The 18,429-nt window shown below is 39.4% G+C and overlaps 1 protein-coding gene across 4 annotated transcripts in view; it reads right to left on the bottom strand.

Moving 5' to 3' along the window:
• The window catches only part of ANKRD55 (ankyrin repeat domain 55), a 189,369-nt gene that overhangs the window by 61,811 nt on the left and 109,129 nt on the right, over positions 1-18,429 (bottom strand). For all 4 annotated transcript variants that reach the window (XM_043489143.1, XM_043489146.1, XM_043489144.1 and 1 more), the window contains 2 exons: positions 9,473-9,595; positions 2,809-2,939 (listed from right to left, as the gene is read on the bottom strand). In XM_043489143.1, coding sequence (XP_043345078.1) covers positions 2,809-2,939; positions 9,473-9,595 — 254 coding nt within the window. The remainder of the gene's footprint in view (positions 1-2,808; positions 2,940-9,472; positions 9,596-18,429) is intronic.

Genomic DNA, 18,429 nt, shown 5'->3' with positions numbered 1-18,429 from the left:
GATCCTAGAGTCTTCTGCCTCTGTCTCCCCAATTCTAGGGCCACTCATTGAGATTCATTCCCCTTTTATACTCAGTTTCCAGAGCCAAAGGTGGCAAGTGATGAGGATGATTAGTCAACTCTAGACCCTTATGGGCTTAACTCCAAATCATGCTAATTCCAAAACTGGATGCCATGGCCCAATTTCAAAACCGGGCTCCTATGTCATCATTTTATTTAATTTATTTATTTGTGGCTTCACTGGGTCTCTGTTGCTGCACAAGGGCTCCTCTAGGTGCAGCAAGTGGGGGCTACTCTCTAGTTACAGTGTGCAGGCTTCTCAATGAGGTGGCTTCCCTTGCTGTGGAGCATGGGGTTCAGAGCTGGAGGGCTTCAGTTGTGGAGCTTGGACTCAGCAGTGGGCTTGGACTCAACATGGGCTTAGTTGCCTGTCAGCAAGTGGAATCTTCCCACACCAGGGATTGAATCTGTGTCCCCTGATTTGGCAGGAGGATTCTTAACCACCACAGAAGTCCCTAAGTCCTTATGTCCCAAACTCCACTATATGCCTCAGTTCACCTATATCTGAAATATGGCCCTTCATCCCCTTTTCCAAGTTCTCTTTCTAGCAACCCCAAAGATAATATCTTTGTTACTCTAATCAGTCTTTTTTCTGATCCCTAGAATTCTAAACTGAGCTCTACTGCAATGGCTGGGACCCTGCCAGCCACTGACTGCCCTTTCTGCTGCTGAATATGGATCTATTACCAGCACCCTCTTATGTGTTCCTAATTGTTGTTTTATCCACCTCTGAATTCCCCAAGACCCTTCTGTGAACTCTCTGTTGCCTACAAATTCACCAGATTGAGACCTGATATTGCCATGTCTGAAGCTTGACTCCTCCTTGGTTAGCACTTAAAATTGGGTCATTTCTCCACTGTCATTCTGATTTCTGAAAATATATATTCTGAAAATATAATTGCAGGCTAGTCCTTCCTTTCTGTTCATTAATACTTTAAGTAACTGACCCAACCCTGCTGAAAACTGAGCTTGGCTCACATGCCAAGGAGAATACCTCCAACGTTCATCCAGAATCACTTGGGTTTCCCACCTAATTATAAATAAACTTATAAGTAAATGCAGTTATGATTATGAATAATAATATAATAAAACTCTATTTTTTCCTCTGCTTTATTCTATCCTGTATAGTTAAGCGTCAAGATTACCCAGTAACAAGAGAAAGATTACTGAATATTTTCCCTTGCAGTACTGGTAGTAATAAAAATGTTACTTAAATGTGTGGAAGAGAAAGAAAGATAATGATAAGAACTTTCAGTTCTGAAAAGTCTAGGAAAAAACTTTCAACAAAAGCACAGTAAAATTCATAGGTTCTAAGATTAAGTATGACTTTGTAGAGCTGACCAATAATATCTGAGTGTTAAGTAGAAGCAAACAGTTTTCAGTCTTGAGTCATAGTTTACTAAGGTATTAAATCTGGTTTTAATTCCTGATGCTTAAATCATCAAGTTCTCTGATTAAAAGGAAAAATATGAACAGGAGACCAAAAGAAAAGCATACTGGACAAATTTCAGAGTTGCCAAATTTTAGAGTTGCCAAAGTTTTATAGCTCTTGAAAAACAAATCTTCTGATGGAAGAGGGTTTGAAACATTTTTATCATTTTGCAACATTTCATGGAACTATGTATGTGGTTTTCTTTTTTTCTTCCTCAGAAAAGAAATCAGAAAACTATTGACTACATCTGAATCTCACAGTCATTATTTAGAACCAAAAAACTATGTTTTGTACTACTATGTGCTGGGTGACTGCATGTGGTTCTCTTTCAGTTGTGCTCAACTTAGGGTATTATTTTTACTACATTTTACAAATGAGGAAGCAGGCATAAAGAGGTGAAGAAATTTGCCTAGGACTACACCTCTATGGTAAGTTTATCCGTATACTGAGTTTGAATCAGTGACTGAGAAAATTTCTGAATGTTCTCTTTGTCAAGTTTCTCTTTAATACTTTAATTCAGACATTGCCAGAGAGAGTGGTGGGCTTCACAGTGTAATCGCTAAGACACTATCTATTCTCACCCCCCAGGGAACCTCAGAAGAGCCAGTGAGGGGCCCTACCTTGGGCTTCCAAACAGAGGTGGTGTCAACAGTAGAGGGTAATGCTTTGCTGTCATTCAGGCATACTTTCCTATGCAACCCCTTAGAAGGCGTTCCCAGAAAGAGTTGTATGCAACGGTGGCAACTCGCTAAGCTCACTGCTCACTGTGATCTAGAGAACTTCCTGCCTGCCCCTTAAATGGCTATCTAGCCCAAGAAATGTGAAATTTTGAATTTTAGAAGAAGTGTAGCTTGATTTCAGTGATTTCTGTTTGCTTGTTGTTTGTTGTTGTTTAGTTGCTTAGTCACGCCCGACTCTTTTGCAACCCCATGGACTATAACCTGTCAGGATCCTCTGTCCATGGGATTCTTTAGGCAAGAATACTGGAGTGGGTTGCCATTTGCTTCTCCAGGGGATCTTCCCTACCCATGGATCGAACCTGCATCTCCTGCATTGGCAGGCGGATTTTTTTTTTACCACTGAGCCACCAGGGAAGCTCCTAGAGGCTTATTTGGAAGATTCAAAATGACTTAAATCCATGCTACCAATTCTAAGTGATTATATAAATGTTGGAGATGATTAAGGCAAAATTTCTGAACTTCTATTTCTATCGACCAGCTGCACAAATCGAAGATCACTCTTCTGCAAGTGGGGGCCCCATAACAACACATCTAGTCCACTCCACTCCTTCACACTCGCCACAGATACAGTTGGTACCAGATAGGTTGCCAGACAGAGACTCGTGCGGCCATAAGCGTCCTGCGTGTTAATATTGGCTCCCATCTTCAACAGCAGCTTCACTGTGTCCACTTGACGTCCAGAAACCGCATGCATTAAGGGTGTACATCCTGGAATGAGACATTTCAACAGCTTTTACAAATGTTTGACTTGTGAAATTTATGAGTCAACTTTATTTGCCTGTTCATTTATTGTACTCTTTGCAGATGAACTACCCTCAACACAAATTCAGCTGTTGAGCTGAAGAGAGATGATGGTTGTTGCTGCATTTATATTAGGTTGGCCAAAAGTTTTTTTGTTTATTTTTCATAAGCTGTCTCTCGTAGTGCTTACTTGTCTCTAACTTCATTCTAAACAATTTTGTTTGGTTGTACTGTGATAGCTGTCACATCAGCATGCATTTAAAAAAATTATCAAAATTGGTGAATTTTTTTTTTTTTAAATTGGTGAATTTTTGTAGCTATTTTAATATTGAATGAAAGGAAAAAGCAACATTTTTGGCATATTATGCTTTATTATTTCAAGAAAGATAAAAGCACAACTGAAACTCAAAAAAAGATTTGTGCAGTGTATGGGAAAGGTGCTGTGACTGATTAAACATGTCAAAAGTGTTTCGTGAAGTTTCATGCTGGAGATTTCTTGCTGGACAATGTTCCACAATTGGGTAGACCAGTTGAAGCTGATAATGATCAAATCAAGACATTAACCGAGAATGATCAACATTATACCACACAGAAGGTAGCTGATATATCAAAATATCCAAATCAAGTATGGAAGACCATTTGTACCTGCTTGGTTATGTTAATCACCTTTATGTTCGGATTCCACATAAGTTAAGCAAAAAAACACTTTGACCATATTTCTGCATGTGATTCTCTACTTAAATGTAACTAAAACATTTTGTTTTTGAAACAAATTGTGATGGGTAAAGACAAGTGGATTCTGTACAATAATGTGGGAACATAAAAGATTGTGGGGCAAGTGAAATTAACTACCACCAACCACACCACAGGCCAGTCTTCATCCAAAGAAGGTGACATGTATATGGTGGGATAGGAAGGACGTCCTCTATTAATGAGCTCCTGGAAAACCAAACAATTAATTCCAACAATTGCTCCCAGGGCTTCCCTGGTGGCTCAGATGGTAAAGCGTCTGCTTGCAATGCAGGAGATCTGGGTTTGGTCCCTGGGTCGGGAAGATCCCCTGGAGAAGGAAATGGCAATCCACTCCAGTACTCTTGCCTGGAAAATTCCATAAACTGAGGAGCCTGATAGGCTACAGTCCACGGGGTTGCAAAGAGTTGGACACGACTGAGTGACTTCACCTTCACTTTCTATTGCTCTCAAATAGACTGACTGAAAACAGCACTAGATGAAAAGTGTCTGGAATTAGTCAGCAGAAAATACATAAGAGTTTTTACTTAAAAACTGAAGGAACTTTTTAGCCAGCCCAATATAAATTATCCATTTTTAGACCCTATTAAATCTTTTGTAATCTTGCTGTAATTGCTTGATTAAAACATTTTGTGCAGATGATAAAGTTTGTTTATTACCGCCTTGGGAATCAGTATAATTTGGGACATAACAGGCAGGGTTAAGCCCGAGTTGGTTTGAACAATGCAGAATCTGGAAGTATCTTTAGAAAGCAATGCTGACTAGGCAGACAGGTACAGCACACACTTATTGGAGGTTATTAGTTGGGAAATAGATGTGGAAACAGTGGCAACAGTGTCAGACTTTATTTTTGGGGGCTCTAAAATCACTGCAGATGGTGATTGCAGCCATGAAACTAAAAGACACTTACTCCTTGGAAGGAAAGCTATGACCAATCTAGAGAGCATATTAAAAAGCAGAGGCATTACTTTGCCAACAAAGGTCTGTCTGGTCAAGGCTATGGTTTTTCCAGTGGTCATGTATGGATGTGAGAGTTGGACTGTGAAGAAAGCTGAGTGCCGAAAAATTGATGCTTTTGAACTGTGGTGTTGGCGAAGACTCCTGAGAGTCCCTTGGACTGCAAAGCCATCCAACCAGTCCATCCTCAAGGAGATCAGTCCTGGGTGTTCATTGGAAGGACTGATGCTGACGCTGAAACTCCAATACTTTGGCCACCTGATGTGAAGAGTTGACTCATTGGAAAAGACCCTGAAGCTGGGAGGGATTGGGGGTAGGAGGAGAAGGGGACGACAGAGGATGAGATGGCCGGATGGCATCACCGACTCAATGGACATGAGTTTGAGTAAACTCCAGGAGTTGGTGATGGACAGGGAGGCCTGGCGTGCTGCGATTTATGGGGTTGCAAAGAGTCATACATGACTGAGTGACTGAACTGAACTGAACTGAGTGATACAAAATCACTGCAGCCATGAAATTAAAAGATGCTTGCTCCTTGGAAGAAAAGTTATGACCAACCTGGACAGCATATTGAAAAGCAGAAACATTACTTCCCCAACAAAGTTCCATCTAGTCAAAGACATGGTTTTTCCATTAGTCATGTACAGATGTGAGAGCTGGACTATAAAGAAAGCTGAGCACTGAAGAATTGATGCCTTTGAACTGTGGTGTTGGAGAAGACTTTTGAGAGTCCCTTGGACTGCAAGGAGATCCAACCAGTCTATCCTCAAGGAGATCAGTCCTGGGTGTTCATTGGAAGGACTAATGTTGAAGCTAAAACTCCAGTACTTCGGCCACTGATGGGAAGAACTGACTCATTTGAGAAGACTCTGATGCTGGGTTGAGGGCAGGAGGAGAAGGGGATGACAGAAGATGAGATGGTTGGATGGCATCATTGACTCAACGGACATGAATCTGAGTAAGCTCCAGGAGTTGGTGATGGACAGGGAAGCCTGGCGTGCTGCAGTCCATGGGGACACAACTGAGCAACTGAACTGAATTCTCCCCTACTTCATTCTTCTTTTTCAAAGTTGTTTTAACTCTCCTAGTTTATTTGCTTTCTATATAAATTTTAGATAATCTTGTCTATATCCACAAAATATATCTTACTTGAGTTTGATAGAAATTGCATTAAACTTGTATATGAATTTGGGGAGCATTTCATGTTTACTATATTGAATCTTCTAATCCGTGTACATGATCTCTCCATTTATTTTAGATCTTTGATTTCTTTCATCAGCATTTTATAGTTTAGAGTATGTAAGTCTTGAATGTATTTTGTTTTATTCACACCTAAATAGTTTTTATCGAGTGATTTTACTTGGTATTGTGGTTTTAATGTTGATGTCCATGTGTTCATTTCTAGTATATATCAATAGAAATAAATTTGGCTTAGTATATTGATCTTGTATCCTGGGACCTTGCTCAACTCATTAGTTAGAGTTTTTGATAGGTTTTTTTTTTTAGGATTTTTCTATGTAGACAATCAAGTTGTGCAAAAAAAGGAACAGTTTTCTTTTTCAATATGTATGCTTTTTATTTCTTTTCTTGCTTTTTTGCACTGGCTAGAACTCCCAGGACTATGTTAAATATGAGAAAGAATGAACTTTTTGCTTTGTTGCCCATCTCAGGGGCAAAGCATTCAGTCTTTCACCAGTAAGTAAAATGTTAGTGCTAGGGTTTTTTGTAGATATTATCTATCAAATTGAGGAAGATCCCCTCCACTCCTATCTTCCTGAGAGTTTTTAATAATAAGTGTGTGCTAAATTTTGTCAAATGCTTTTTCTACATCAACTGATATGATCATGTGGGTTTTCTTCTTAGCTGGTTAAAATGATACATTGCTTAATTTTTCAAGTTTTTTTTTTTAAAGGTTTATTTATTTTTGACTGTGCTGGGTCTTCATTGCTGTGTGGGCTTTTCTCCGGTTGTGGCAAGAGGTGGCTCTTCTCTAGGTGGCGTGCACTGGCTTTTCATTGCAGTGGCTTCTCTTGTTGCTGCTCTAGAGCACAAAGTCAATAGTTGTGGTGCATGGGTTTAGTTGTTCCACAGCATGTGGGATCTTCTTGGACCAGGGATCGAACCCATGTCTCCTGCACTGTCAGGCAGATTCTTTACTACTGAGCCACCAGGAAAGCCTCGATTTTCAAGTGTTGAAATGGACTTCCATTCCTAGAACAAGCCACATTTGGTCAGGATATATAATTCTTTTTTATATATTACTGAATTCTGTTTGCTGGTATTTAAAATTTTTTATTTACTTTTTATTTTTTGGCTGCACCTCACGGCATGTAGAATCTTAGTTTCCCACTCAGAGATTGAACTTGTGCCCCCTGCATTGGAAGTGTTGAGTCTTAACTACTAGACCATCAGAGAAGTCCCTATTTGCTGATATTTTGCTAAGGATATCCGTCTATATCTGTATTCATGTGGAGTATTGGTCTATAGGTTTATTTTTTATATCATCTTTGTCATATGTTGATATCAGGGTAATATTAGTTTCATAATCATAACTCAGAAAAGTTTCCTCCTCTTCTGGAAGAGATTATGTACAGTTAGTATTAATTTATTTAAAAGTTTCTCGAAGTCCCCAGTCAAATCATCTAGGCCTGATGATGTCTTTTTATGGGAATTTTAAAATTAACAATTTGGGTTCCTTTATAGTTATAGAACTATTCAAATAATGTCCTATTGGGTGAACTGTGGTCATTTATCTTTTTTGAGGAATTGCTCCATTTCATCTAAATAGTCAAATTATGTGTGTAGAGATGTTTGCTATATTTTCTATTATCCTTTAAATGTCTGCAGGGTTATTGCTGATAGTGATAACTTGGATCTCTTTCATTTTCTTTTTTGTCCTTATTGGTAGAGGTTTATAAGCTTTATTGACCTTTTCAAAGAATTAGTTTCTTGGTTCATTGATTTTCTCTATTTTCTCTCATTTTAAACTTCTAACCCCAAAGCAGATGTACAAGTAATTCTTCTTTAAAAAACAAACGAATGAAAAAACTACCATGGATAAATTAGGGAGCAACCACACACTTTACAAAACATTTTATTGTCATGACAAGGGAATTCCAAGCTCCTCTTACGACAAGTCAACTGGTTAAAAATGATTAATTACTTCCCAGAAATACTAGGATAGAGAAACCAATGATAAATTCTTTGTTATAGTTCCATAAGTCCTTGAGGCTGCCACCTCCTCCTCTCCTCCTCCTCCTCCTTTTTGTTTTTCTTCTCTTCCTCTTCCTTCTTTTTCTTAGTCTTCCTCTTCATTTTTTAACCCTTTTTTTCTTTCAGTTGTTCAGATTGTCTCATTGCTATTGTTCTCTTTTCAATTTCATTGATCCTTTACTCTGCTTCCTCATTCTGCTGCTGAGCTTAGTCATTGAGTTTTTAATTGAAATTATTGTATTTTTCAGTTTTAAAATTTTCCATTTGATTCTTCTGTATATCTGTTATTTCTTTGCTGAGCCTTTCTATTTTTTGTTTGTTTGAAGCATACTAGTAATTGCTCACTGAAGCGTTTTTCCATGGTTACTTGAAAATCTTTGCTAGATAATTCTAACATCTGTCATCTCACTGTTGGCATCTATTGATTGTTTTTTTATTCAGTTTGAGGTCTTATTGATACTTGGTATGTCAAGTAATTTTCTTTGAAACTTGGACATTTGGAGTATTGCATTATGAGTTGCCTAAGTCTTGCTTAAATTCTCTATTTTAGCTGTTTTTTTTTTTCCTGATACTGCTCCAAAGGGGAAATGAAGGGGAGACACCACCTCAGTACTGCCAGGTAAGATTAGAAGTCTAGGTCCCTTACTTAGCCTTCATTGACATTTAAGGGAGAAGACTCTTCATTACTGGGTGGTGGTGAGAGTCCTAATTCTGAAGAAGGAATCCCCTGACACTACCTCAGTGGTGGCAATGCGGGGACTTCGTTACCAGGTGAAGGTGGAGGTGCAGGCTCCCCACTTGGTCTTTGCTAGAATGAATGGGGTTGAGGTTGTGGTTTGTTGTTGTTGTTGTTTTGGTGGGATTGTTTGGTGGAGTAGACTTAATATTGTCTAAAAGTTTTCTGTCTTGCTATGTGACCCCTTTCTTGGTTCTTTGACTAGAGATCAGGCTTTTGTTGGGGGCTTTTTTGCTCTCTGTCTGTTGACATTTCTACATTGTCAGCTTCTTCAGTTCTAAGTCTGGGAAATTTGGGGCAAAAAGGAAGCCCAGGAAACTCACCACTATGTCATTCCTTGGATCTCAAAGGTCCTAGCTAGTCTGTCATTTTCTCTCTACCCTCCAGAGTGTTCTTATGTTTATGCTATATACAATAATCAGGATTTTTAGTTGTATTTAGCAGAAGGAATTTAAAAAAAAGGTCCTACTTCTGCCCCATCTTCCCAGAAGCAGAAGTCCTTGCTCTCTGGCTTTAATAATCACACTTTCCCTAACATCCACTGCTGCCAAAAATAGCCTCTTCTTTTCATACACTTCTTCTAAGGTCATCTACTTTGCCTATCTACTTTTGTCACTCATACAAAGAAGTTGAAAACAAACCCAAACTGAACAGCTTTATGAGAAGAGGTGATAGAAAAGAGTTTGAAGATTTGTGTCCATGACTCTCATTAAATGGTATTCCTTGACCTTTCAGTATCAAAGTAGCCTTTCAAATATCATTTAACATTGCTCACCTCTGGAGGCCATTTCTGAAAGGACAGATCAGGACATTCTGCAGGATCCAAAATGCATAAATAGCTCACCTTCACTGTCACAGCATTCTAGGATGGAAGGGTCTTCCCGAATCACAGCAGTCAGAGCACTGACATCTCCGTTAGACGCTGCCTGATAAACCATGGTCAGGTCAACTTCTTCAGATGAATCACCTTCATGAATCAAACAGAGACAAACTTAGCGTGTGGAGAGAATTCACTGAAAGAGTAACAACACCCGGAGGGTCACCCACACAAGTGATTCATGAAAATCTCTCTGGTGAATCTAGACAGAAGGCTGAGTCATACTGATCACACACAACTTCACTACTTCTGAAGAAAGGTGGGCCCCGGTGGGCTGCCTTGTAACGTCATCATATATTGGGAAGGAGCTTGAGGGAGTAGATGTCCTCTGAGATTTAACGATTCTCTCCAAGCATTCAGGCTACTTGAAACCAGTGAGAACAGATCGGAAAGTGCAGCCTTTATCTTGGTTCTGGGTCTCCCTTTTTGATCAAAATATGTTACTTTCCCTTTCAGTGACTCAGTTTACCCACCTTTGAAGCAGATAATGTGCTCCTTATTCTCTGCCCTTTAGATGGGCTCTCTACCCTTTCCTCTTGCTCTGAATCCTGAGGGCTAACATTACTGAGCACATCACCCAGGCCTCTTGGCCCTCAGTGTCCATGGGAGGCAATGGCAAAAGAGTGGTGAGGAGAAGAGGAGAAAGAGATGGGGCATTTCCTTCCTTCCTCTAGTACAGAGTCTAGCAGCAGCTGCTTCTCTTTCAGCAGGAGGGTCCTTTTCCCAGAACCAGACACCACTGGGCTCCCTGTGGTAACAAAGATTGTCCTTTCAATCCTGCCTCATCTCTGCATGCAGTCCCTTCGCAAAAGCCCTTCATTTGAACCATCTGGGGTTTCATGACACGGTGAATCCAAAAGAAACCGAGCTATATGACACAAACATAGGGAACAAATGTACAGACACCAATGGGGAAAGGGGGTGGAGGATGAATGGGGAGACTGAGATTCACATATATACACTATTGATGCTATGTATAAAATGGATAACTCATGAGAACTGATGGTATAGCACAGGGAACTGTACTCAGTGCTCTGTGGTGACCTAAACGGGAAGGGAATCCAAAAAAGAGGGGATATATGTATACATGTAGCTGATTTACTCTGCTGTGAAACTTACACAACATTGTAAAGCAACTGTATTCCAATAAAAAATTTTTAATTAACAGAAACAGAGCTATATGCAACTCCTTTGAAACTGATGTGTGCTCAGTTGGTCAGTTGTGTCCCATTCTTTGTGGTCCCAGGGACTGTAGCCCGTCAGGCTCTTCTGTCCAGGGAATTTTCCAGGCAAGAATACTGGAGTAGGTTGTCACTTCATCCTCCAAAGGATCTTCCTGATTCAGGGACTGAACCTCATCTCTTGCATCCCCTGAGCTAGCAGGCAGGTTCTTTACCACTGGTGCCACCTGGGAAGCTTCTTAGCCACTTGGATTATACCTTTTTGCATGTTTGAACCAACTAATAGTATCGCCAAAAGTGACAAGAGAACTGTGGGTCAAGGGACCCCAGGGGAGCAATGGAAGGGCTGGGAGAGAAATTTTGTTTATGAGGACACCTCTTGTGAAGTGCTGTGCCGAGGGCCCCTACTTAATATCTCCCACATGTGGCCATGGTTCAAGGAAAATATACGTGTATAAGAAAAGTTGTGTTTTTCTACTAATGTGGACGTTATGCTAGAGACACTTTACAGTTCTAATGGATCTTTAGTTGGCAGTGGTCCTAACCCTTTGGCTCGGTTTCCTTGTCCCATTAGTTCTGGGAAGTCACTAATGATTTTATAACCAGCTGACCTGTTCCAGGAGAAGCTTGTCACTGAAAATGATTCACTTGCGACAACAAACTGCCTTGCGAGTGAGTAGCTGTTCCCTAATCTAACCATGGTAGGTTTGTTACTGCAGGAGCTGCTTTCAAAGCCAACTCACATGTGCATTTGACTGAAGCCTGGGAGTGAGTGGTGACAGATGTGAAAGGCAAGTGCCTCTTCTGTGTAAGTGTAAGGACTCCAGAGCTGCAATAGTGGGGTTCAATTCCTGGTTGGTACTAACTAGCTGTGCAAATTTGGGCCAGTTACACTCTCTGGGTCTTAGTTTCCTTGTCTTCAAGATGGAGATGATGATGATAATAACCATGTACCTCATAAGGTTGCTGTGAGGAATAAATGAGTTAATATTTAACCTTATATGCTCTTAGAACAGGGCACCGTGTGCTGTAAATGCTGTATATACTCGGCTACTACTACTGTTACCACTTTTTCTTGAGAGTGTGCATGTTTCAAGAATATTTGGAATCTGGGGGATGTAAAGAAAAAGGTCTTTCTGATGATGACTAGATGAAGGATGCATAGATTGCATACAACATTCACTCTCTACTAGAAGCCCTCCCAGGAGCACAGACATCGTGTGAGGATCGTTCATTATATCTCTGGACACAAGAAACAGGGCCAAGCCTTAAGCATAAAGATGGGCCTGGTGTCAGGTTGTATGACTTGATACTGAAGATGCTGGAGACGTCACTTCAAAAGGAAGGTCATGGTGGTGGGCTGAGGTACATGGTGTTCATAACCGGTTTATATCACATGTATAAATGTGATACATAAATGTGTACTCATCACTGAGTGCAATAAAATCTGTAAGGCACATTCATCACACTGTTATGTAACACACAGCTGAGAGAAACAAGGAATGCATTGCCTGATAGAATTCCAAATAATTTACCAGAAGGATTGTAACAACATTGTATTTAATAGAGATAAGCTAAAGGTAATATCTTTCAGTTCATAAAATATTCGGTTAAACTAACTGAATAGTGGTTGAACCTGTTTGGTGGTTCAGATGGTAAAGAATCTGCCTGCAATTTGGGAGACCCAGGTTTGATCCCTGGGTCAGGAAGATCCCCTGGAGGAGGAAATGGCAACCCGCTTCAGTACTCTTGCCTGGAAAATCCCAAGGACGGAGGAGCCTGGTAGGCTACAGTCCATGGGGCTGCAAAGAGTCTGACACTACTGAGTGACTAATACTTTCACTTTCATTTTGAGCCTGTAGTTTTGTTTTCTCTTAAAACTATTTATTTATTTGTTTATTTTCGGCTGCTCTGGGTCTTCACTGCTGTGCGAGGGCTTTCTCTGGTTGCAGAGAGCAGGGGCTACTCTCTAGTCGCGGTGTGTGGGCTTCTCATTGCGGTGGGTGCTCTTGTTGTAGAGCACGGGCTCTAGTCATGCAGGTTTCAGTTAGTTGCTGCATGGGGGCTCAGCATTTGCAGCTTGTGGGTTCTAGAGTGCAGGTTCGGTAGTTGTGGCACATGGGCCCAGTTGTCCCAAAGCATGTGGTATCTTCCCAGACAAGGGAACAAATCCGTGTTTCCTGTATTCCAAGGGGGATTCTTAACCAGTGGACTGCAAGGGAAGCCCGAACTTCTAGTTTTTGTTCCTCAACATCCCCTTACCCTGCTGGTGATCTCAAATTTGTTATTCTCTATCGACTATCTCCTCTCCTCTTTCAGCCCACGGAGATGACTAGTTCCTGCTCAGGGCTGGCACATGTGACTAGAACTAAGCCAATCAACACCAGCACTATCCTGGCTACAGAGATTGGTTCAAGGATGTGCCCCAGTCAGAGCCCATGAAAGCCCGTGACAGTTTGGATATTTTGGGATTGCTGGGAGCAAGTTTTGTTTTACCACCCCTGAAGCCACGAGTTATGGGGGACATCTCATAGGCGGAGGGCCTAAGAATGAAGACAAGAGAAGAAGAGCAGAGCTGGGCTAAGAGAAGAAAATAATTGAGACCTGGTGACGTTGTTTAAATCCCCGAATCAAGCCATATCTTAAGCCAGCACCATTTTGGGAACATTTACATGAACCAATACATTTCTTGTTTTTGCTTAAGCTTTTTGCACAGATTTCATGTATTTGTTTTTCTTCTTAATCACTGAAAGAGTTTTAACTGACAAAAGGTTTTTAGTGGTGATACATTAGAAAAGCACATAGACTTTATTTGGGCAGTTAACGCCATGGGAATTAACAACTAGTAGGTCTCTGGCTGTAGTAATAATAGTCTAGTAACAAAAGTTTAGGTGATAATAGGTTTTTTCCTTTTTTTCATTGTGCTGAGTCTTACTTGTAGCACTCGTAATCTTTGTTGCTGCATGCAGGACCTTTTCTGTGGCATGTAAGACCCAGTTCTTGGACTAGGGATCAAACCCGGGCCCCCTGCTTTGGGAGCGCAGAGTCTTAACCACTGGACCACCAGGGAAGTCTTGGCTTTTCTCTCTTAACTAATTGGTCATTTTCATGCCAAGGTTTATGGCCCATGGACTAAATGGGTTATAGGTAGGTAGCTGAAGGATATTCAGAGGAAAGTGACCTGAGGATGACTGGACTTTATGTAATAGGGTGAACAGTGGAAGGAGATGGCTGTGAGATTCTTCTGTGAGGCCATATTGGTTGCCTTCATTTATTTGAAGAGTTTTTTCAAGTAAAAAAAATTGTGGTAAATATTTATAACATAAAGTTCGCATTTTAACCATTTTTAAGTGTAGAGTTCAGCAGCATGATGTGTATCACCAGTATCCATCTCCACAGTTCTTTTCATCTTTCAAAACTCAAATTCCGTATCCATTAGACAAAAACTCCCCACTTCTCCCTCCGCTCCTCCCTCCCCTTCGTCTCCTGGAAACCATTCCACTTTCTGTCTCTATGAACTTAACCACTCTAGATATCTCATTTAAGTGGAATCAACATTATCTGTCCTTTTGTTACTGGATTATTTCACTTAACAGAATGTCCTGGAGATTCACTCACATTGTAGCCTGTCTCAGAATTTCCTTCTTTTTAAAGGCTGAAGAAAAAATAAAATAAAATAAAATAAAGGCTGAAGAATCTGTTGTGTGTATGTAACACGTTTTGTTTATTCATTCATCTATTGGCGGGCACTTGAGTTGTTTCCACCTTTTGGCTATTGTGAATAATGCTGCTGCAAACATTGGTATACAAGTAATTTTTTCAGATTCTGCTTTCAATTCTTTCAAGTATATACTTAGAGGTGAAATTTCAGGATTACATGATAATTCTATTTTCAGTTTTTTTAAAGGACACACCATACTGTTTTCCAATGTGGCTCCAACAGTTTATATTCTTACCAACAGTGCTCAAAGGTTCTAATTTCCCATGTCCTTACCAACACTTGTTATTTCCTGTTTTTTGCTTCTTGTGTTTGTTTTAATAATAGCTAGCCTGATGGGTGTGAAGTAATGTCTTGTGGTTTTGATTTGCATTTCCTTATGATTAGTGATGCTGAACATCTTTTCTTTTTTTTTCCGGTTTTTTGGTGTTTGTATATCTTCTCTGGAGTAATATCTAAGTCCTTTGTCCATTTTTAATTGTTTTTTCTTTTTTTCTATTCAGTTGTAGAAATTCTTTTTTATATTCTTGATATTAACTCTTTATCAGATATATAATTTGTATACATTTTTTCCTATTGTGTGGGTTGCCTTACCACTCTGTTGATAGTGTCTTGATATACAAAAGCATTTAACTTTGATTAGTTCAAATTGTCTGTCTTTCATTGTCTATGCTTTTGTTATTATATCTGAGAAATTCAATTCATTTTCATTCATTTCAAATTCAATATCATTTTCCTTCTACATTCTCTTCTAAGAGTTTTATAGTTTTAGGTCTCATGTTTATCCATTTCAAGGTTATCCATTTCAAGTTATTTAGTGTAGATGGTGTTAAGGTAAGGGTCTGACTTTATCATTTTGCACTTGTCTGTCCAGTTGTTTCTGAATTATTTGTTGAAAAGGCAATTCTTCCCTCCATTGAATGGTCTTGGCACCCTTGGTGACTCCTAAGTTGATCATAGATGTATGAGATTATTTCTAGACTCAGTTCTAGAAATAAGTTCTAGACAGATCTGTCTGTCTGTCTCCATGCGAGTACTATACTGTTTTGATTGCTGCAGCTTTACAGTATGGTTTGAAATCAGGAGGTGTGAGACCTCCAACTTTGCTCTTCTTTTGTAAGGTTGTTTTTTTTTCGTTTTGGTCATTTGGGGTCCTTTGAAATTCCACATGAATTTTAGGATGGATATTTATATTTCTACAAAAACATTTGTATTTGGATTTGGTTACAAAACATTTCTACAAAAACATTTGGATTTGGTTAGGGACTGCATCAAATCTGTAAATACCTGGGTAGTATTGACATCTTAACAACATTGTCTTTTAATTCATGAAACACAAGACATGTTTCCATTTATTGGTGTCTACTTTCTTTCAACAGTGTTTTATACTTTTCAATGTGTAAGTCTTTTGCCTTCTTGATTTTATTCCTAAGTGTTTTATTCTTCTTGATGCTACTATAAACAGAATTATTTTTCAAAGAGCTTTTAGGCAGAGAAGTTTATGATTAAACTTTCCTGTGAAATTCCAGCAGTTAGATATAGCAATGGTGAAAATGACAGAAGGGTATTTTAATTGTCAGAGCACTATAAAAATACCTCAAGAGGTAGTATGAACTTCTGTTGTTAAAGATGTCTGTCTTGGCTAGGTGGTCACCAAGGGGGTGTGTTTCAGAAGGAATTCAGACACAGAGAGAAGCACAAGGTATGGGGAAGGAAAGACGTGTGCAGCAAAACAGAATGTATTTCAGAGTTTCTTCTAGCCCTGAGATACTATGTATGTGTGCTTAGTCATGTCCAACTCTTATGACCTCACGTACTATAGTCCACCAGGCTTCTCCGTCCATGAGATATTTTAGGCAAGAATACTGGAGTAGGTTGCCATTTCCTCTTCCAAGGGATCTTCCCAACCCAGGGATTGAAACTGTGCCTCCTGAATCTCCTGCTTGGCAGGTGGATTCTTTACCACTGGGTCATAAGATACTATACTAAATTACAGAATGATTAGGAAATAGGAAAGGAACGAACTTCCATGGAACTTGTGTAGAAACAGTCAATTTAAATTGCAGTCAATGCAAATAATTATGCCTAAACCTGAAATAGTACAAAGAATTTCAGTAGAAATGAGGAAGGGTGATATAGAAATAGCAAGTATGAGAAGAACAACTGATGGTCCCGATGGAATCTAAAATAGAAGCAAGAAAAATTCTTTTCTATCAGAAGTCACAAAGCCATTTAAGATATGCAGAAGATCTACATAAACAAACAATACATAAATTCTTCCTTCTCTCCTTCCTTCTTTCTTTATCCTCTTGTTATCTACTATCTATTTTTTTGTCTGTTTATCTATCAATCAGCTATTTATCATCTATTTATCTTTCTTTCCATTTAATTTTAGAGGAGGAGCATGGTTTGAATGGCTTTTTGTCTCTCCAACTGTCTGAGAGTTAAACAGATAGACTTACATATGGCTGCATAAAGAAAAATTCTATAATTCACAGAGGGAAAAAGACTGAAATAGAGAAAATGGAAAATAGACATTAAAGAATAGAAAGAAAGAAGTATGTGAACAGATGTGGTTTAGTCACTAAGTTGTGTCTGACTCTTGTGACCCCGTGGACTGTAGCCCAATAAGTTCCTCTGTCCATAGGATTTTCCAGGCAGGAATACTGGAGTAGCTGCCATTTCCTTCCCCAGGAGTTCTTCCTGACCTAGGGATTAAACCCGGGTCTCCTGTGCTGCAGGCAGATTCTTTACCAACTGAGCTACCATGAGCAGATGTAGATTGTATTTTTACAAAAAATAATCTGTATATATGTACATAAATGAAAAAATATAAGACAAGAAGGATATGCATCAAAACATCAATAGAGATAATTTCTTACATATTATTCAGTACTTTCTACATTTTACCAATTCTCCACAATGAATTTAGATATGTTGTTGTTGTTGTTTAGTTGCTAAGTCGTGTCTAGCTCTTTTGAGATCCCCATGGACTGTAGCCCTCCAGTCTCCCCTGTCTGTGGGATTTTTCAGGCAAGAATACTGGATTGGGTTGCCATTTCCTTCTCCAGTGGATCTTCCTGAGCCGGGGATCGAACCCACATCTCTTGAATTGGCAGGCATTGGCAGGTTGACTCTTTACCCCCAAGACACCTGGGAAGCCCTTGGATATTTTTAATAATCATCAAAATAAACCAAATTTTAAATGATGAGAAAGGAGAGTCTTACTAGCTTTACATTAATGCGTTACTACTAGAAAGGTAGACACAGCTTGAGTGACTGCCTGAGTGAGAAAACAAATCCTTGATATTTGACAAAGTGCTGAGAAAGGAAAGACATACATGTATTTTAAAAATTCCAACCTTTATAAATACCCTAGTAAATTTTTTAAAAAACAGGAACATATTTTAAATTTTATTAATTTTTACTTAAAAATTAAAAGGGTAGATTTTTAAAAAATCATCTATTTCCCTCAATTTTCATGGTTAAAAACCTTTTAACAGTTTTTTGCATGTGTCATAAATTATCTACCTAATTTCAAGGGCCCAGCTTTGTCATAGTAGGATTGTAGACATATGACAGTCTGCTAGAAATGTTTTGGATTAGAGGGAAAAAACAAAAAATCAAAGCTTCTCAGATTTTACACAAATGTGGGTTCCTCCACATAAAGACTCTGTCCCTGGATTCTTGTGGACTTCCTTGGAAAAGTCCTTGATGGCATCAGCTACTGAACCTACTTTGTTGGAATTATCCTGAGGTCAGCTTGGCATTTGTTCTTAAACTGAGACCATTTTATGGAACAACAAGGTCAGTGTAAAGACAGATCAGGTACTTCAGTTTCAAGTGTCCAGACCAGAGGGCACTGGGAGGATTTCTTGGGTTCATTCTATTCTGAGGATCCTTGGATGGCTAAACCCAGCCTAGAGTCACCAGTGAAGTCAGGCTTCATTTTAGGCAACTACAGAGGATTCCACAGTTATTTCTTAGATTGTTTTTTAGAGTGGAATTGATTGCACCTGAAGAAC

The sequence above is a fragment of the Cervus canadensis genome, chromosome 16 (assembly GCF_019320065.1).
Source record: "Cervus canadensis isolate Bull #8, Minnesota chromosome 16, ASM1932006v1, whole genome shotgun sequence".
In the NCBI taxonomy this organism is placed as follows: domain Eukaryota; kingdom Metazoa; phylum Chordata; class Mammalia; order Artiodactyla; family Cervidae; genus Cervus; species Cervus canadensis.
Note: the sequence above shows the minus strand (reverse complement) of the source record. Positions and strands in the feature narration are given on the sequence as shown.